The 22028-nt window shown below is 33.4% G+C and overlaps 1 protein-coding gene across 1 annotated transcript in view; it reads left to right on the plus strand.

Annotated features, from left to right (window-relative positions):
• CDH18 (cadherin 18) overlaps nucleotides 1-22028 on the plus strand; it is a 159245-nt gene that overhangs the window by 83793 nt on the left and 53424 nt on the right. Inside the window, exon 4 of the mRNA XM_066326304.1 lies at nucleotides 16081-16248. Coding sequence (XP_066182401.1) covers nucleotides 16081-16248 — 168 coding nt within the window. The remainder of the gene's footprint in view (nucleotides 1-16080; nucleotides 16249-22028) is intronic.

Here is a 22028-nt window from a genome sequence, read left to right on the forward strand (position 1 = left end):
TTCAAACTTTTTTTTTTTTTTTTTTTTTTTTTTTTTTTTTTTTTTTTTTTGCGTCTATTCTAAATCAGACAAAAATCAACCAAGAACTATTGAGGAGACTAATGAGTTTTCTCTCAAAATGCAAGAATTAGCTTAGCCTAGCCTGGAAAGAAAAGACTTGCTCCTGAGATATCACTGAATGAATGGGCTGAATGGATTTCTGGGAAAAAGTAGGTAAAGAACAAAACACAGCTATAATAGGAGACATTAAACACAGATCTCACTCAGTGGAGGAATGAGTTTCCTTTTTCTGCCTGGTACTTTGAGAAGTATATATTCATCTGTGTTAGACACCTACATGTACAAACTGCAGCTGCTCTGTGCATTGTCAGTAAGTTCCTTACTTTTAGGATGCACCAAACCATGGAGCATCTAAAGACTCAATTTACAGTGGAAGATCTCTTTACTCCCTGGATGCATGACACTGGCAGTGTAGCTGCTTATCATCTGTTTAGCAGCTCAATACTAAACCTAATCTGGTATATACTTCACTGGGAACATCATCTGCCTATATTTTCTTGTATGGAGAAAATGCACAGAATTCTTAAAGCTTGTCAGAAGAAGGTTTTGGGCAGGTCATACAGAATATACCTTGAAAAAAACCCAGGATGAATAAAAACACTGTTTAGAAATGGGTTCTCTTTTTTTTTTGTCTAAGATTTAGTTTAGTTTTACACCATTGTTTACAGTTTAAGATTCTAATTTATGTAAATTTGAACATTAGAGGCCAAAATTTCACATGATAAATGTATCCTTTACATAACCTTTGTTTTCCCAGTTCAAAAGGATGGAGGAAATAATCAAACATTACACAGGTACACACACATGTATATACAGCATGAAAGGAGCATGAAATAGCCTTCTTTTATTTTCTTTCCCTCTTCCTTTATTATTTGAGTCTTTGTTAGATAAATTATTAACAGCTTTTGCATTTCTATGCTACAGCCAAAATTCTTTTTGATCATAAAAGCTTATTGTATTAAACTCATTTTATTGTCCATAAACAGAGAAGTGGGAACATCACCATGCTGCAAACTAAGATAGGTAGCCACAGAAAAAAAAAAAACAAACAAGAAAAAGTGGTCCTTTTAATTATACTCACAGTTGATGATGTAGTGCAGTGTTTAAATAACCTTAATAAGAATTCTTATGTGAAAAAAATTCTATACTAAAGTGTTTAGAATATTTCAGAGGATTTCTTGAAATGTGATGTGTTTCAAGTGACTTCAAGTGACACTCAAGAATTGTTCAGTGTAAAGCTGAAGGACACTGTAAATTGGTGGAAATTCATAGGCATTTTTATAAGCACTTGTAGAACATCAGACATTGTCATTTGGTTTGTATTACTCACAAAAATATCTCTATAATATATTGATATATTTGTTTGTTTTCTATTTTTCAGCACTAAAATGAGGCCACTCCAGAGAAAGTGTAGCCTTAATACTGAGGCACAAATACAAAACAGCATTTTGTAGCTTTCAGACATCATAATTGCAGGTCTGGCAATTAAAAGAAAAATGAAACACTTTTTGAGGTACAAGAACAGGTTAAGTTCTTCACATATTTTCTCACTTTTGGCTCAATAAGTCCCTTTGAATATGGTGTTCACTAAATTCAGTAAACGGATATATAATTAACAAGATATCATTTGTGCCATTTTAGAATATGAACTTAATTCATAAATCCCTGGTGTAACAAGTCAGTCTTTTTATATGCCTTTATAACAACAATAGTGTTAAAAAAGAAAATTTTAAAAAATCCATTTTGACAGATTTATGAGAATTTATGGTGTTTATTCAGGACTGTCATCCATAGATATGTCTTCCTTTCATTGCTAGAAATAACTTTCAAAAGTGTATCTAAAAACACTTATGAGGAATTGGGATGACTTCAAAAAAGGTTCTTTATATGCCGGATTTGTGAAGTTCAAATAAATAGTGAGAACTTGTAAAATGTACAGAGCTGCAACCATAGACAGTGCAAGAGAAGACATTGTTTGTCCATGGACACTGAAGTACAGCATTTTCCTGAAATCAAAATGGAATGGTGATCTATGCTTGAATTATATTCATACATTATACAGCAGTTATACTCTGAGCAGCAACTTGCTTGAAACTTGAAAATATTGATAGGACTATTGCTATGGGTCAAAGGGACTGGAGCCAGCTGGCCTGAGCTGCTTTCCAATCATCCCTAAATATCTGCTATGCATCATTATATGTATTGCACAAAAAAATTGGAAGGAGCTCTGGGTAAGAAGTGTGTGCCCAAGTAGTCCGTTCATTTACTGCTCTGTGAAGCACTGGGTTTGTGGACATGCATTCATTTCCTGGGACATTGGAACTCCTGGTTCTGATTCTCACCTGGCACCCATAGGGAAGATGAACTGACTGACAAATAATAGACCAACATTGGATTGTTGGAACTTTCATCTTAAATGTTCTGCCATTTAGTCAATACCACTGAGGCAGTCATAAATTTTCAGTAGCTAACAAGCTGTAGTATTATCCAGGAGACAGTAAATGATCAAACCCCTCTTTCTCCCTTATCTAATCACTGTCCCTGCTTTACACAGAAAGACTGAATCCTCTTAATTCTTCTGCAAATCAGTTTTATTGATATAAGAAACTAAGAGTGAAGAAAATGAATTGAAATTTCATTGTCCAGGGTTAGGGCTGATTTCTCAGAGACAAGTGGGCACACTTAATTGCAGGCCATGTTTTTAAATGACCGTTTTAAGGCATTTACAGTTGAAAATTGCACCTAATTATCTATATTATCTTGCTATTATGTAAAGAAAATTATCTTGCTAGGGCTTTAATTTTTTTTTTCAGAATTAGAACAAAAATAAAAGATTTAATGTTCTGAGACAGCCTTTAGAAACCTCAAATACTTGTTATTAAAAAAGAGGTTTTGTTACAAGGAGAGCAATATAGTCATGTCTTTTCTAAACTATGCCCTACATATAGGGGCATTAAATTATCTTAAGATCCTGAGAATAAAAGTGTAATTTTCCTTTGACAAATGAAATATTTTTAAAAAAGGGTACTAAAAGTCTGTGCTGCATTCTTTCTGTAAATGACTTCTGTAACACCTTTCACAAAACCCCTGAGTGATACTGTATTAGTTAGGGTGATTATGGATCACCATGCAAAAGTTTGGGGAATGTTAAAATATAATTTTAAGGTTTACTTTTTTGGCCTCTTGAAAATCAGAATGCAACTTTTTGTTGCATCTTTGGAAGTATTTAAAAGACTTTATTAGGACAATATATTGTCTGATATCAAGCTGTAGATTTTCCCATACTCAGGAGAATGTTTGGCACTAAAAAAGAATTTTACAAGTGTAAGATTTTCTAAGGAAAATTAAGAAACTATTGTTGACACAAATGGGCAACATGTACTCATGCTAAAATGGCTACTGTGCACCATTTTCACTTCATGGACATTTGGATATTAGAAGTTTTCTTACAGAAAAAGCAGAGCTACTTAAAGACAGCAGAAAAAATATCCATAGCATTTGTGCAAATGTGAGATTCCTTAAAATATTCATGGTTCTTTTTAATTTTAAGTTTCCTGAGAATTACCATAACTAATTTTTTTAGTTGTGTGTTGTATATTGGAGCATCACTGTGACCCTGTACCAGATAACGGGCTTCACTTAGATGCTGAACTTCCTCTAGTAAGACAAAATGGTAAGGGACTCTGGAGAGTCTAAAATGTAAGATGAGAAATAGAGGTAGAGAGATTTTAATTTAATTGCCTGTTCCTAAGAGGAAGCAAATGGCCCAAATAGGTATGCTGTCTGTGTATCCTGTTCTTGACCTCAAAACATTGATTCAAATATATATTTTGTTCTTTGCCTGTGATTTTATTAATGTTTTGGTATAAACAAAACATGTTATCATCCATTCATATTATCATTCTCAGGAGCTGTAACAGTAGCCTTGCTCCTAGAAGCTTCCATCCTCAGTAACACCTGTAGAGCAAAAAACTCATCAACTAGATTACTGGATTGACAACTTAGTCCTAATCGTACTAAGAAGCTTTTTTGCCTAAAAATAACAGATAAGATTCTTTACTGGTGTCAATCAGCATAACTTCATCACCTTGATATGAAGTATCTGGATTATACTGCATCAAGGTTGACAATCTGAGGTCCTGCTCATCCTCATAGGGTGTGTGCCTTTAGAAGGTCTTAAGGAGGATGGACAAGAAAAGTATTTGACAGCTCCAAACATGGCAGGTGATAATTGTTGCAATATCCGCACTAGAAAAACTCCTGTCCACCCTATTTTGGGACTCTCCATTCATCCTGGCACCATGGATTTTTATGGTTTTTTGGTAGGACATGAGATAATTTCTTTTAATTACATATCAGATATGTAGATGCATGTAAATTTCTTTAGGTATGCTTTTTCATATTACTTCAGGTCATTCTAGAGATTCAGAAAATGAAGCAATACATTCAGGGAAATTCTTGTTACAGTAGATTAAATCTAGAGGATGGATTTGTACAGACATGTATAAAGAAAACACTGGGTAAAAATGTTTCTGTGTTTCATTCAATTGAAGAAGAATGCTGAAAAGAATTCAGAATGAAAACTTGTATACTGCTCTGAATCCCTTGTCATTATTTTTTCATTGTAATTAGAAACAGGGTATTTTTATACAGCATGTGGTGTGGTGTTCAAGAATAATTAGGCCAAGAATAATAATTTAGCCTGACAATAGGTAGTTAAACAAAGTGAGTGGTTGGAACTTAAATAATCAGCCTTCTTCCTTATGAACTTTAAAAAACAGTCTTACTCCTCCTATATGTTAGTAGAGTAGGGAATCAAGTTTTTTTCTTATTTTTCATTTCTATTTAAAAAATGCATTAATAGTGTAATTTAAGGTCAGCCATGTTAAGGAAGACAGCTTTGTTGTTTGTTATTAAAAGTTTATTTCTTAATGATTGGTTTACAAGTACATTTGAATAAGTTTCAATGAATCTTCGTGTCACTATTTAAAACATGCACTTAGAGGAGTCATTGACCTTTTGTACCAAACTGTAAATCAAGGTAGGCCTATTATCTCCATTGTCCTATTGTGAATTTTTTTAATGAAACGGAGAAATTGAAAATAATTTCAGAAAATTTTATGTACTTTAGAAAGGACACAATGAGGATATTGAGGCCCACCCTTTTAAGTCATTCCAGGTCCTCAGAAGGCAAGAATTTGCACAAGATAGAACCCCAGCAAAGGAAAAAAACCTGCTCTGACACTGCTATTGATCTGTTTTCTTGCACTTTGTTTATTAAGCTTATTGATGACTGAGCAAGTAAGTTGAGTCTTAAGTTGGTAGGTTTTGTTCTTTTCTAATAGGGAAGATTAAAAACCTGAAGGTACAAAACAAAGACTGTTGCAGTTTTTGAATCATTTTAGCTGAGAATGGTAAGTAGGATGAAGAAAAGGAAAGGGGTTTTTTTGGGTTTTGTTTGTTTGTTTTTACAGAACCCATCATGGAAGTTTGTAATATATGGTGCTTGAAATTATAATACTTGTGATTTGATTTATGAAGTTGTAACTTCCCTCACTCTGGGTGACAAACTCATTACTTTTCCAGGACAAATAATGAAATTTATGCAGAGTTTTTCCTAAGTAAGTCTTGCTTCGGTTAGAGTTTTTCAGAATCAGTGCTAGAATTTTCAAATTTATAATTTCTCTAATTTCAGAATAATCTCAAATGCAGACAATGCTTGTTTTAAGTAAAAATGTGTTCAATGTTAATATGTACAGCAGAAGCTGAGCACTTTGTTGAATAATGTATTCACTCAAATTAGAAAGAGAAACAGCTGTATAAAACTGAGTTGTGTCATATTTTATGTTTTGTGTGGCCTTATTGTGAATTTGTAAATTTATTTTAGTGTGAGATTGTGTCTTTTCAATAAGTTACACCAGTAATTCAGTAATACAGTAATCATCTTCTTGATAGGAATGTACTGTAACAAATGATCAAGAAAGACTGCTGTGTTTCAGCCAACTGTAAGATTTATTATACTTCCAGGTGGAGATTTATCTTTTCTCTGACTAGATCTATCTGACTTTCAGATCAATAATTCCTGATTGAATTTCAACAGAAGTCAATAGCTACCTATTATGTCACCTAATACACAAAGATTTTGTGGATGTTGGGTCTAAGAAAGAAAATAGCATTTGTGAACATGTTTCAGATTCTTTATGATAAGATTACTTTAAATTTTATTTATCTATCACCATCATTTTTGCATCCGTAAGAAAATTTTGAAAATTGTGGTTTACCTAAAGCTACCTAAGCTATTTGTGGTTTACCAAAGTCATGGTTCTTTAGTCAGTCTTCTGTTTTCCCAGAGTACAGTTCTTAGATATTTTTCTCTTATGCAGAGTTTGAACTAATTTTTTTGTTGTATTAATAGATTTGGATTTTTATAGAAGTACAGAAGTTTCAATTTATAATTTTTTTTATTATTAGTTTTGCTTTTTGAGACAACATTATGATAATATTTTTATAGAATTTTTCTTTCAGGGACCTCTAAGGAAACAAATTACTCATATTTTAAGGTAGTTGTTGTACCATATATACATATTTACACTCTGATGCACTGAATATAGCACTAAAGCACTTCCCACAACTAATAATTTATTTTTTTTTTTATGGTGTTCTGCACGTTATTGAATTGAATAGTTTTTCTTTAAAAAGGTATTACATGGCCACTGTCATAGGACATTAACAGAATTGTTTTTCTTTTAAAAACAATTAAAACCTGGGGTACCTGAGATAGATGGAAAAAAATGATTCACATTTGCATAGTGACACCAGTCTCAATGTATTTAATTCACACTTTGCAGATAAGCGTATTGAAGTGTTCAGTAAAGCTGCACCCTAAGTGACTTATAAAAATATGCTATACCATACTTCTCTAACATCCTTAACAAGTAATGCAAAGGTCAATGAAGCACTGCAGTTTAGTGGAATTCTTGTGGCTGTGCAAGAGATGAGTATCACAGGGAGAAAAGAGCACAAGCAATGTGTAAGTGCTTGGTGTGTTGGCTAAGCTGGTTTTCTTACCAACAGATAATCTAAATTATATGTCTTGACCTTGTCAATCAGTTGTAATTAAATTATTCAACAGATGAAATTTTGTCCAAATGTGGAATATTTCCAAGACTGTATGTTAAATTCAGGGTTTTTTTTATTAGCTGGACACCACTTTGAACCTATGTAGAAAAGAGGAATTTATGCCTATAGTCATTGTCTCTCTTCTTGGCCTCTTATCAAGGTGATCAACTTTGAAAAGAAGCCAAACTATTATTCAAAATAATTGACAACTATGTTAATTATCTCCAATTATTTAGATATATTATTATGTACTTATTAAGGACAAAATATTTATTTGCATAAAAGCAAATTAATGTAATAATAGTAGATGGGAACTATGAAATAAAGTCTATGGCTCCATCTTTATTTTCTTTCATTGTGAAGGAAGCAATAAGGAGCTTTGGATTATTACTGGAATATTATCAGCTTTAACCTTCATCTGGGTCTTCCTTTGTCATTTTCATTCAAGTTATAGATTAAATATATGTTTGTGTAGGCCAGAAAGTATGTGACATTATAAGAAGAAATGTTCAAAACTAGTAGCCTATTCTATTTTAAGAAAGCAGGATTACCAAGCTTGTGAATATAATTAGTTCATTTTCATGTTGTTTTACACTCTTTCTTGTCAAATGTGATTTCCTTTGAGAGGGCTCATGTATTTAATTCCCATCTGCTGTGTTCAGAGGTTACTGAATGCATCGCCTTTTAACTTAATTGTTTTGTTCGTCACGTGTCATTAGGTTGCTCCCCCTCACAAAAGATTAAATACACCTATAAGAAGTTTATATCTGAAGAAATTGCACTTAATGAGTAATTTAATCTCTTCCAGCATTCTTTGCCCTCTCCTCCACAGTGATCTCATTTGTTTGGTTCCTCTGCTTGCATATCTGACAAGTAAACTGTTGGGAGAATGCCTCAATATCTAAATGGTATTAAGATATATGCTAGTCACATATATCTGTATCTAGGTAGGTTCCACAGCTCTCTTGGTCTAACATTTCATTCCATTATACAACCAGCCATCACTCGTTACAGTCTTTGAGCAAACAATTATTCTGTTCTCCCTCCCTTAGGGTACAGATTCTTCTTTGCTTTTTAAATATGTTTTTAATTCAATTCTTGAAAAATACATTTTCAACAGAGCAGTAGCATCATACTTCTGTGGGCTTCATCTGCGATACATGCTTACTACATTAACAGGAACACATCAGAGATTTTAGCACCATTTTTTTTTGGTCAAAGTGGAGGATCTGACCATTTATCCTTTTTGGCTCCTAGCCACATATTTCTTCAGAACTATAGAAATTCCAATTATTCAGGTTCTAATTCCAAAGAAGTTGTAAGTATTTTCAAAAGTATCAAGATGTCTTCTATAAAAATTGAATTATTTGATCATGCACAATTATGAAGAAAATTAATATATAGTGGCAGATTGCCACGACACAGGAATGTTTTTATTCTAAGTCTGTCTTTAAGGCTTTCTTCTACTTCTCTATACCACATCTCCAACAATTTTGTATGGAAAAAATGTGTGTTCAAAAATATAAAAACAATTTTAGATGAGGTCAAAACCACTCAGGTAGGAGATTTACTTGAAAGAATGCTTATCTATTTTTTTATGTCTGAAAAATCATAGGAATTTATGTGCAATTTGTACTACAAAAGAAACTACTGTCACATTTTCAGGACCTAGCGTACTGATAAATAATTTCTGAGGAATTAACACTTTGTTGAAGTCTTCAGAATCCGCACATGAAAATAAAAAGCCAGAATTTCCACTTCTCTTAACCCTGAATTGTTGACACTATTTCTGACACTATTTCTATTGTTGACAACCCAGAAATTGTTGACACTATTTCTGTTGGAACAGAAATAGATTAATGGAGGAAGTGTAATTGTTGTCCAGTCACAAATCTAGAAAGGGTAGTAGATTCTCCCTGGATAAAATAGATAATCAAGTTTGCAGCATTTAAATGTGTGCCAGTTTTCTGAAAGGCCAAGCAAAACCAATTTGCAATATGAGGCTGGCAAATTCAGGTAAAGAGTAAAAAAAAAGAAAAATGGAGACGCTAGAAAGAATTTAGCCAATTAAGAAATAGAAATAGCAATAATGCCTTTCCATGTGTTTTTTTCTGGAAAATATGCCATGCTAAACAAATCTGATTTCTTTGCTTTATGAAATGGCAAGTTATATCAAAAAAGATAATTGCCAAGTCACATGCAATTCTAGTTAAATAAATAGCAATTAGTAGTAGCAACAAAGGATATATTAAATGGCTATGAACTGGCTACCAGAGAAGTAGGAAAACAGTTATCATCAAGCCATAATTATCATGAAAGTGAGAGATTCCTCCAGGGCTCTACAGCTCTACAGGTATCAATGTAAGACCAGTTCAATTTAACTTCTTTCTGTGTGGATTCAAAGTAAACAAAAGACAACCATTGGCAAAATGTTTGAATGACTACTTCTATAATAAATATCCCTTTCGTTATGGTGCTTGCGTATTGCACATTAGAATTTATTGTCTTCTCTCTGGAGGTGTCATGTTGGGAAAGGTGAGACAGGAAAAGCCTACAAATATGATTGTCTGGCAAGAGATACTAAAAATATAAAACCTGCGAGTGAAATAGAAATGAAAGCTAGTTTTGAGATGTAGGCATGCCAGGCAGGAAGACAGAGATTAGCTGGTGATGGGTTGGGTGGTAGTAAACAAAGCAGCTCAAGGGAGTAATCCGCCAAGGTATCCGGGAAAAGGTAGATAAGAAGAGTAGTCTTTAGAGTTTAGGATACAGAATGATATGGTAATATAGTAGTTCTCATAGGCTGTATGCAAAGTTTGTAGTTTTGTATCTTGCGCCGGTTGGTCTGTGTAAATCAGAATATTCAACACAAAAGGAGATATAATGTGTTGTAACAAGGACCTCAGCTCCTTACCTCTTACTCTGTTACTTTGCCCCCTTAGCTCTTACATCTCTTACTCTCTTACCTCCCTCTCTTACCTTAGCTCTTACCTCTTCCCCTTGCCGTTCTGTCCTACACCCCTTCCCTCCTGCTCTTACCTCCTCCTCTTTGCTCTTACTTCTTATTACCTCTCTCACTCTCTCTCCTTGGAGCTTCCCTGCAGCTGAGGCGGGTGGCTGTAGGCAGGCCTGTTACCCACGACCTTTGAAATAAAACTGCATGTTTCTGTAAGCGTCTCAGGTTTGCAGAGTTCCCTCTCCCTGCTATCCACGGATGTTCATACAGTGTCAGGGCAGCAAATGTTTAATTTAGTTAATTTGATTGTCCCATTATGAAAACTGTGAGGTGTCGTGATTATATGTGGGGTCCATGGATTTGCCACTTAAGTTGGTGTGTTTTCCACTCAGTTTGTGAAAATTTTTTCAGATTCCGTAATTTATGAGGCATCAGCAAAATACTTTTTTTTTTCATTTTATAATTTTTGTCTGTTACTCATAAAGATTTTAGCGAAGACTAGTTTTACTAACAGTTACTTTAAAAGATTTTTTTCTCCTGGGGTTTTCATTGCAGTACAATCAGTCTGGTCAATCCACCCCTTCTTTTAGTACCAAATGAATGCTATTCTAGCTTATTTCTTTAAAATATTTACTATTTACCTATTGAAATATTCTTATTTCTCAGTACTTTTTATTTTTTAGCAGTTGTCCTTAAATGTTGAATTCATGTATTTCATTTCAATGAAAATTTTCTTTAAGGGAGATATACTGTCTTTCAGTACTATAGTCATGACCAGACAAAATATTGACCACTAATTGTAAAGGGACAAAATGTCAGTTATATTAAGCAGATATGCGTCAAAAGTCTAGATGATTAAAAAACATGTTTGTTATACAAGAATTCAGAATGTGGAGTAAGACCATAAGCTTTATATTGCAGACTTCTGTTTATGGTTATATATTGAACTAAATCATAAATTCAAGTCAACATCTGTTGAGAGTTCTAAATTTTTTTTTTTTTATTTTTTTGAAATTTTATGGAAAAAACAAGTATTTGCTGACTTTTTCAGTATCTGTCTTAAAAAGGAAAAAAATGTGTTTCTCTTTCAAGGTAGAATCATATTAGAATTTGCAATGTGCTTTAATATATACAATATGTTCAGAATATTATGTTACAATAAAATAGGCTAAATTAATACCCTAGAAAAAGCAATGATAAAAATGTTGCTTTTAGTCCAAAAGAAAGAATAATATTAATGAAATTACCATCTGCAACACTCCAAATCTCTCAGTAAATTGTAAACTCCCACATTTAGTTAGCTATTAAATTTATAGCTATTAAATTATTATAATCATAATTCTCTATGATCATGGCAAGGTAGATATATTAAAAAAAACAAGAATATGGGGGAATCAAATGTGACCTACTGGTCCTTCGTCAAATCTCTAGTGACCAGGCTCATGTTTCAGCAATGGAATGGAAATTTTCCAACCAAAAAAATACTTACTTCCCCATGACAAAATAGTTTGCCGTTAAAGTGGGGTTGTGTCATTGTTTTCTTTTTATTTTTACCACTAGATAGAAAACCCCTGCACTGAAAATATTAAAATAGAGCCTTTTTATCCAGGGCAATTCTGACATCATTCAGGAGTAGGTTGTAAAATAAGGATGACTAAAATTTTGCAGTAGTTTCTGAATCTAAATGAGTTCTTATTTTGTGTAAGTAATAAGATAAATTATTTCAAGTCTACCAGACTAATAGGTAAGTACATAGTAAAATCCTTCAGTAAATGCATAGCTATGCACCCGGCTGTGGCAGATATTTTCTTATTATTTGTCTGTACTTGAACTACAGTCTTGATTTTTACAGTCTCAGTTACAGTAGATCCTTCTGTTGTAGCTTTTCTTTTATGTAAGTTAAATGGTTCTTCACAGAATGCTAAGACAACACACTGTCAGATGCTGCAGAGCATAGAAGCATTTTTAAGAAAATTTGGTTAAAAAAAAAGTTATTGACTTCAATTCAGTAACAGGAATTAATTCAGAGAGCCTGAGAGGAAGTAAAACTTGCCAAAAATGAAGTTATTTTCATGGCTTTCTCAAGTCCAGAGATGTTGGGGAAAAGGAAAGAAAAAGAGTTATCCATAATAGTAGATATATCAATCTTTCATCTCAGCGGTCTTTTTCCTCAGTTTTATCTGATACTTTGAGGATAAATGCAGGACCATCATGAAGAAATTTCTTAATTACCAAAGGTTGTGAAGAATTGTCAGTACAGAGAAACAACCTTATGCGGTTATGAGCAAGACCAAGTAAAAGCATAATCAAATTTAACAGCATTATATAGTAAAATAACTTCTAAGACATATTGTTTAGCTTTAGTTAGTCCTGTGGGTAGCAGGGGATAAGACTTGATCCTTGTTGGCCCTATTCACAGTAAGAGATTCTATGGTTCTACAGTAATTCTGGTCCCATTAATTTTGAAATGTCACCAGAGAAAAATTCTGTGATTGACTAATAATTGACCTTATTAGTCAATTAAAGATCAATCACCAATGTAATGTATTCCTAATAAAAAATAAAAATGTTGCAATTAAAAAGGTGATATTTAATCTTAATTGCAAGATAAATAGGTTTGTCATCATACATGGTCAAGAAAGATAAATTCGAATTGGAAAATGTAGTTTCCAAATTTGTCAAAATTGTCACGCACACACACACACACACACACACACACACACACACAAAATTATAAAAAAAAAAAATATTAAAAAACCTAGCAAAACTGGTGTGCTCTAGAGGCAAATAAACTTAGAAAAGAAGTTAGAAGAAAATATGTGTTTTGGGAAAGCCTTCCATGTGGGGAAAAAAACACGTCTCACGATTTTTAGATGGAAATAGGTATGACTGTTTGTGAGGGCAGAGGTCCAAAGCTGTGTGTTCTTCTCAGCTCCATTCCAATAGATTTACCCTTCCATATGTTGTATTTTATTTTTGACATAGCTGTCAAACTTCTCTAAAAATTCTTTACTTAATACCAGAAACAGTATGAGGTGTACCTGTACTGACGTCTACATCTAGAATTTTTAATTCTCCCCTTTTCCTTTCCTCCTAAAGATGGATAAATACTGAAGGCATAGCTGAAGTACTTGGTTAACAGGGTCACAGTGCTGCCTAAAAAATATGAGACAAAATTGGGCCTGTATTTAAATTTGAAGAACTTGTGACAGCTTGCTTTTTCAGGATTTTTGGTAACTGTTTCAGTTGGGGAAACATCTTTCTTAAGATTAACTTCCTGTCTTCTTGTGGGATGTACAGGAACCCCTGCCAAGCATACAGAAAATATTCAGGGGCAATTCCTACTTCAACAGAAACTCCTGAACCATTTAATATTATCTTAGTGAAAAAGGCAACTAAGTCCTCCTTTACACATTTTGGAACAATAGTGAAACTTCAGATTATGCATGATTTTAGTGCTCCACTACCAGGACAGTTGGTGGAGCTGCTAGGGACAAGGACAGAGCATTAGGGTCTTCACCATAATTACAGACCTCATACTGATTATATGATTTCAGGATGTATAAATGTATTTGAAACCCAGGAAAACGAGGGAACAGAGAAGAAGAATCTGCTGCAAGTGAGAGAGACAAAATGATTAGTCATGATTAGTCATCTATAAATCCTTACTGTCTACAAGCCTTGACTCAGTATCATACCCCTTGAAGCTAACAAAGTGGAAAGTGAGCATAAATCAGGGGAATTTCTGTTTGTTTAAATTAATTTAAAAATTCAAATGGCTAATACGAGGGGGGATAGTGTAGAAGACATGTTCTATGTTACATTTGGTCTCGTACAAGTTGAAATGGAAGGTTCTTTTAAAATATCACATACCTCCCATACTTGACATGCATATGCATATGCATGATACATTTGGTTTCAAATTCAAACAATTCATTTGAAAAGTCAAAGCTGGACATTCTCAGTTCTAGTACATTCCCATATTCCTATTTGCTAGTAAAATGAATTTGCAGTGAAGTAGTACCAGATTTTGTGAACCATATTTATTTTGGTGAAAATGCATATTTATTATTTATAGGTGTTCCTTTTATCCAAATGACTCTGTAAATGACTCTGTAAATTTTCTTTTCCAAATTTGTAGTGTGTACAAACTATGGTTATTTTCAATATATTGTATTTAAATTTCTAAAAAAATGGTATCTTTCAAACAATATCATTTTAAGGAAAAAAGCACAGATAAACTAAACCAGAGTGGTACACTATTTTTAGCCAGCTTGTCCAAATCTAGACTTCTAATGGAAAATAACTTACAGTGCAAAACTGTCTTAAAATAATTCTAAAACTTCATGTATACTTAAAAAAAGATTCTTTTTGCACAGATATTTTTGTTTGATTTCCTTTCAGAACAAAATGGAAACAGTGGTATAAGCTTCATTTACCGTTTTATATGTGGTAATGGCTAAATGGTTTTATTGAAGAAATGCAGGGAAAGAAATTTTGAAATACAAGAAAAATAGTGCTCTGGAAGATACTTTTGACATCATCTGAAACTGTAGGAATCAAAATAGCTTGAGAATTGTGCCTTACATAAAATTCTCCTGAAGAGCAAGACTCTACTTCTTAAGATTCTTTGCATTGGTAATTATTATATGATTAAAATTTACCCAGAAGCAACATCTGATGATGGTATGGTATGTTTACTTACTGGTTATAGCAAGAGCCTGCTTTCAGAGTCCAATAGAAGTTAAGCTAAAGTTTTAGCTCTTTAAAAATGTCATATTAAGAAATTGGGCACTTTACATATATCTTTATTCATTTCTATGAAACTCACTCCAGTCTATTAATGTCTTTTATGTACTGGTGTGCTCAGAACTGCACCCAGCACTCCACATTAGATGAACAGAGGGGAAGGATCCCCTCCTTCAGCCTTCTGGAAATGCATTTCATGATGCAGCCTGGGAAGATGTTGGTCTTGTTTGCTGCAAGGACACATTGCTAGCTCATGTTCAACCTGAGGACCACACCAGATTCTTTTCTGAAAAGCTCCTTCCCAGCTAGTTGGTCCACAGCATGTACTGGTTCCCTACCACTGTACTTGATATTTCTCTTTACTGAATTTCATGATTTTTCTGTCACTCCATGATCAAAAAAAATTAGCAGGATTTTGTTTATGGGTATCATCATAGGTGAAAACTATCTCCTAATTGAAGTTATGACCACAGAGTTGTCGGTCCCTAATTTAATTTTAAACTTTGCTTCTACATGTATAGGTAACTAAATGTGAAAAAAATTTCTGATGATGATAGATAAAAAAATAACAGAACCTTAGGATCATTCAGTTTTGGTTTTTTCTCTCTGAGACAGTAATAACAACAAAAATCTTTACAATTATTAATTTACAGTACTTTACTTTACAATTATTAAGTCAAACATAAACAAAAATCCATATGATTGACATGTATCAAAACCAAAAATACTTTTTTTTACATTTGTCAAATAGAAAAATCTAGCTTTTGGGTCGGTTAAGTTGATATGTGGTATATTAATTAAGAAATTACCTTTTGTAAGAAAACACCTTGTGTCTTATTCCTTGGGGTAAGTGTTCTAATTCATTAGTTTTTCTATTAAGTAGCTATTTAAAGAGTTATATGAGAAAACACTGTTATTTTGGCAATGTGACTTCGGGTCAGGAATATTAGAAATTAGATTAATTATTTAAAAATGCAATAATTGATTTAATTAATATTGTTTCAATTTATTGATATTATCCAGCAGGTTTATTGTCCAGCAGCATCTGGGATTGTATTTTATATATGTATATATATGACAGAAACCACTGAAAACAACTTAGCTCCACCTTTCGTTTAAAGAAAGGTTATGCCCAGCCTTTGCTCTTGCTTGAACAAGCTAATCCTGATCTTCTGTTTGTTTTCTTTCCCTCACAGGAGTCATCAGGACTGCCTTGCACAACATGGACAGGGAAGCCAGAGAGCATTATTCCGTTGTCATTCAAGCCAAAGATATGGCTGGGCAGGTCGGAGGGCTGTCAGGGTCAACAACTGTAAATATCACACTCACAGATGTCAACGACAATCCACCCAGGTTTCCTCAGAGTATGTACAATTTCAACATATAACTGGTTTGAAAATCACGTTGATTTTCAGTGAAGTAAGAAGCTATTAGTGAAATTCATTTGATAGTCAGATTTGTGGGGGAAAGGCAGCTTGGAAAGCATTTGGATTCACCAATATTTTTTTAATTTTCCAGTATTTTCAGATAAAGCACAGAGATGGCATAATTACAATACTGAAACCAGTAAAAATTTCTTTCAGTCTAACCATTGAATAATATTGAGATGGGCTACAAAAGCACACTGTTCTCATATGTAGGTTATTCTCCAACCCTTTTAAAATGCATATTTCAAAAACTGTGTGATTTTGATCCCACAAGAGAATTATGATGTTCCTATGGTAGATAACAACAAAAGGCTATTCATTCAAATATTTAATCCAACATGCCTTTGACTGCTTCCATATGCATCCATAATTTTTTTTCTTCTGCTTTCTCTATACCAACTAAACTTTTAAAATAAATTATAAAATTTCAGGTGGTCAAAATTTAAGATATTTTTCACTATTGTTGACCAATGGTGGAGTCTGACTTTATCGTAGTTAAATGAATTGTTGATGTTGATTTCAAACAATATTATCCCATGAATATATCAAGAGTAAATAATAGAATAGAATATCTTAATATGAACACCAATAGGAAGTTAATTTCTATCCAGCTCATTGGGTACACATTGATCTGACACAGTAGCTGGGATCTTGCAGGAATTCTAAATTCGGTCAACAATTTATTTAAAAATCCTCTAGAAGATGAATGCATTTTCTCTACATACGGGCTCAAGGCCAACAAGAATATTGTAATCTGGTCTCAAATATTGTGTGAGCTGTTGTAGAACATAATAGGCTGATACCTATAGGTACCTCCACCAGGAAATGCCTTAAGCTTTTTGGATTAAAAGATTTATAAACAATAGTAGAAATCACAGGGCTCCAAGGAAAAACAAAGCTCCCTGGCAATACACATTATATAAAAATCTGTCCAAACAGTAAATAGGCTTATTAAGAGTGTTGTAAAAATGAATATCTTCTCTATGCCTCACAAAGACTTGAAAACATAAAGCTTTTGAAACATACCCTTAATTAAATATTTTTGGGGTTATGTTCCACAATTTTTTTTATTGCATCTACAACAATACTTTATAAATACCACATTAGTACTTCATAGATATTGGAAAGACAAAAGGTAAGGCTTATCTTTGAACAAGAGCTAAATCAAAAGAAAGAATGTCTTAAGTTTCCTGGAAATTCAATGGGTGTAGGAGTGGATCCCTACATGTCAAGTTTCAAGAACTGGCCTCTTTTATTTTGAATTGAAGGATTTACATAGCAAACTGATTGGTAGGCAGAAATGTACATTGACATATGCATTTATCTGTATTCATATTTTTTTCAGAAATCAAAGAAATATAAAATGTTCATGCTATAGTTTATACATTTAAGGGATTCTAATATCATTGAAAATGACAAAACATTTCACATTTAATGAAAAATTATTAAGGCAGAATAAAATTATATTTTAATATTTGTTCTTTTTAACATAAAATTTTAATTCCAGAGCAAGTCTTCTAGAGTGTACAAACATTTGCTTTCTTTCCTTACAGAAGATTCCTATACACAGTTGAATCACATTATTTCTTTACTCCTTTTCAAGAACTATATTTTAAACCCCTTGCAAAAAAGCAGTAGCTACATGTTAGTAATAGAGAATGAAAATAGAGTTGGTCTAAAAAAGGTTGTTTTACCATCATGAGAAATATATACACGAGTCTTACACTAAAAGAAATAACTTTTGTTCATTTTTCCTCTGTTTCCTTTTGTGCCGTGATTTTCAGTCCAATTTCTCTTCAATTTCCCTATTAGACGGAATGCTAAATGAGACTTACTGAGGCTTGTCACATTCAGAATTGAATTCAAGGGAAGTGCTAACCAAAACTGCCTATATCGAGTGTATAACCCTTGGGACAGGCTGAGCCTCAGCTAAACCACAGACTTTCTTTTGGTTAGTTTCTTTTTCTCCGTTACCATACTTGTGAGTTTTGAATCTAACTGTATGAGTACCTTACTTGAGAACATGCTGGGAAGTACATCCAATTGATGCTGTTACTATTTGTTTTATTTAAAAAATGCACTTTGTTGAATATATTTAAAAGATGGTACCTTTCTGGCTTTAGGAGATCAGTGTTCATTAGACATGCAAAGTGTGGAAAGATATATGCAGGATTTTTCCCCTTAAATAAACACTTTATACTCCTACTTAAAACTTAGAAATAGAGGTTGCAAATCTATCTGCATGAAAGGGTTTATTGTGCTTTTCTCTGTATTTGTTTTAAATAGACCTGACTTTCTTTCAAAGGAAGTCCTGAGAGAAGAGCAACAGTTTTCCAAAATATGAAAAAATTTAGGAGGAATGATATGAAACAGGACTGCATAATTTTATCAGTCTAATTTCTGGTATAGGAAATATAGCTGAAAAATTCTGCTTGCAAAACATAGTATGTCTCAAAAGTAGGAAAGGGGTTGTGAATTCAGTGGGAGAATAGCCTGAAACATCACATATTTTTTGCTTATCAATTTCTTCCTGTGTGTCTTGTATAATACTGATTTCTTTTTTCTCATCATCATAAATATCCTTTCTTCCAAGAGACAAGTAATAAATTAACTATCTATTTAATGTAAGCTGACAGACAGTGCTCTGCATGGGAACATTTTTGCATCTCTCAGTTCTTGTTAGTTTTACCACTGATAGATCCATTTAGTTGATGACTGAGGGCCCTAATTTCATAGTCATAAATTTATTTCAGAATCTGATAGAAGATACTCTATTTTCTAATGGCACTGTTATCAGCCTTGAGCTACATCAGAATACTCTGTGTGCTTTTTAGTTCTCTCTGGTGTTGCTTAAGATGAATAAATGCTCTGTGTTTTACTTTGTTTGGTACGAAGAGATTCCAATAACATCAAGATCATCACACTAGGCAGAGACTTCTATTGCTGTTCTTTGTACATCAAGTGGTAATGATTACATTGTAGGCAGTGTGTAGAAGAAGTGTGTAATTGCTGTGTCTAGACTCTGATTTGTAAGCTTTGGGTTTTGATGCATCTAGCTCAGTTCCTTAGGATAAAGCAGAATTTAAATACAACTCATAATTTAAAACATTTTTTATATAGCTTGATTTTTGATTTTTGAGGCTTGATAGTTTCAGGACAGTAGTAAACGTAATTTGAAATTATGTATATGCATAATTAGTTTGGCCTCTCTTTTTATAATATCATTGTATGAAAAGTGCACAGCCATGTTTAAATAGGAATGTGATCTGAAGATGTTAGTTCTGAAAAAGCAAATTCACATCCCAGAAGCAGACATTAAATCTGTTCAGTGCTAGTAAGGTATCCACTATCTAGCCTTGTTAATAACTCATTAGCTAACTAAGTGGAAAAGTACATGCTACTCATTTTCTTTTGAAATTCATACTCCAGTGTGGTCCTTTCTGAATACCCAGTTCCATGTAGTACAACCAGTTCTCATCATTTCCTGTCATGCGGACTGTCATGATTTCCTGTCACGAGCAGCTGGCACTCACTAACACCCCACTGCCATGTGCTGCAGCCTGTCCTGTCCTACCTGGGGACTAATCCAGGGCTATCTGCCTTCTCTTTTACCACTTGGCTCCTGCCAAATGTGATGAGGAAAGCAAAATTTTCTGGATTTTTATCAGGTCTTTCTCCTTTTTTCGTCCAGTAATTGCTAAGAGGCTTATAGAATCATAATGTGTTTTAGGTCTCTGTCCTTCTGTTGGATTTGCCTGATATTGGTCAAGGGATAAAAATGATTACAGGCTATTAAGTATTTTTGTTCTCACATATTCTTAAAGCTAGATATATGTTGAATTGATTGAGGTTTTAAAGTGCATGCTCAGGTTTCAAAGTGAATGCCTAGTGAGTGACACTTCCTTTGTGAGTACAGTTGGTGTTCAGTATACTGATGTTCTGCCTTTAGCCTTTACTGAGTATTATCACAAGGCCCCTATCTTTTTTCTATCTTTTTGTATTTTATTTTATTTTAATTTTTAATGGCTTAAGTGTTACATTAGAAACAGAATGAGGGGCAAAACTATTTCTGTCTCCTCCTAACTGTGACAGCCAGGAGCAAAGGTAACAGGGGAAAGCTGCTATTGTGTGCCCATATTACCTGGTGAAGAGGTTAGTTTTAAACAGAGTAGTATGTTGGGGCTTGATTCTTTAGAAGTATTTAGAATCACCTTCTTAGCAAGGCAGCTGCACAAAGACAACAGGCTGTTTTAGGGAGTGCTAAAAGAGACAAGCCTTGTTGATCTGAATTTCTGAAATTCCTTTCATACTATGTTATCACTATTAAGGACACAAAAAAATTAAGCAGGCAGCAGAAAGGTCAGCAGGAAAGCTCTCTCTTTATTTCTCTGATTCCATCTCATATACACTTTGACAAGGAGGCCAAAGACTGGCTAGACAGGTAGCCACCTCTTCGATCTCGTTGGTGAACATCACCCTCAATCATCTTTCTCCTTCCAGAAGAGAAATATGTAAACAAAGTAGATAAATTCTAAACATATACATAGTTCACTTGAAGCTTCATGAGAACAAAATGCACAAACAGTGAAAAGCAGGCAAACTTGAGGTAACACTATATATTTGTAATGGGCTAGAGTCAATCATTCATCAATCATTCATCTATGGGAGGCCTTGGACATATTAGCAAGACATTACTTGAGATGTGTTAATTAAGTTCTAAAGGGAGTTAAGACATATGAAAGAAAAGTGTATGTACCCTTAAGTGTATGTTTCCATAGACTGGAAAATACCATTTAAAGTGATTTTTTATTTGTCTTCTTCCTTTTTTTCGTGTGGGTTTTTTTTGGGTTTTTTTTTGTGGTTTTTTGGTGGGTGTTTTTTTGTTTTTTGGGTTTTTTGGTTTTTTTTTTTTTTTATATTTGCACAATATTTGAAGTTAAAGCTACCAAATTGTTTCATATATCTCTGAAATTTGACATGAGTTATTATTTAATGGCATTTGATCACATACGGTATCGCATGATGTTCTGTTTCCTGAGCAGAATAAGTGTGATTTCTGTAATCAGTTTTTACTGTAAAATTTAATTAATGAATTATAATACTTTTTGAGAGTATTAAATATCTTATTGAGAACACTCTAATGAGAATTCATGACAATAAAATTTGGTGACAGAATAGTTTATGGAATTCAAATATTACAAGAAATTTGATGGGGAAAATATATTTATGTCAAAGTCCGAATAAATACTTCTAATCAACATGTGGTCTACATACTGAGTTTTAACACCACTTTGGTGCATCAACTTTACTCATAACAGTACCATGGAGTCTTATTCCATTTTATTGAGTACTGTCCATAAGGATTTTTGTGTACCAGATCCATTTTGAATTACATATATCATACATGTCAAAATAACTTCAAAACATGCTTGACAGAAAAGAAATGTGCAGGTTTTTATTGGTTTGTTTGTTTTTCTATGGGTTTCTGAATAAGACTGTAATGTTTTGGGGAATGAGGAAATGTTGTTTGTTTTTCTCTCAGAGTGGGGAATTGGGAGCAGGGCCACTCCATTTTGAGAAGTGTTCTTTGGAAAGCCTTAATTTTCATGTCCTTTATGAAGTTAAACCCCAGTATGATCATAATCTAATCATAAGCTGTTCTAATGCCAGGGAAAGGCAAGCATACAAACAGCAAAACAAACACTGTCCAAATGGAG

Source organism: Sylvia atricapilla, chromosome 1 (genome assembly GCF_009819655.1).
Source record: "Sylvia atricapilla isolate bSylAtr1 chromosome 1, bSylAtr1.pri, whole genome shotgun sequence".
In the NCBI taxonomy this organism is placed as follows: domain Eukaryota; kingdom Metazoa; phylum Chordata; class Aves; order Passeriformes; family Sylviidae; genus Sylvia; species Sylvia atricapilla.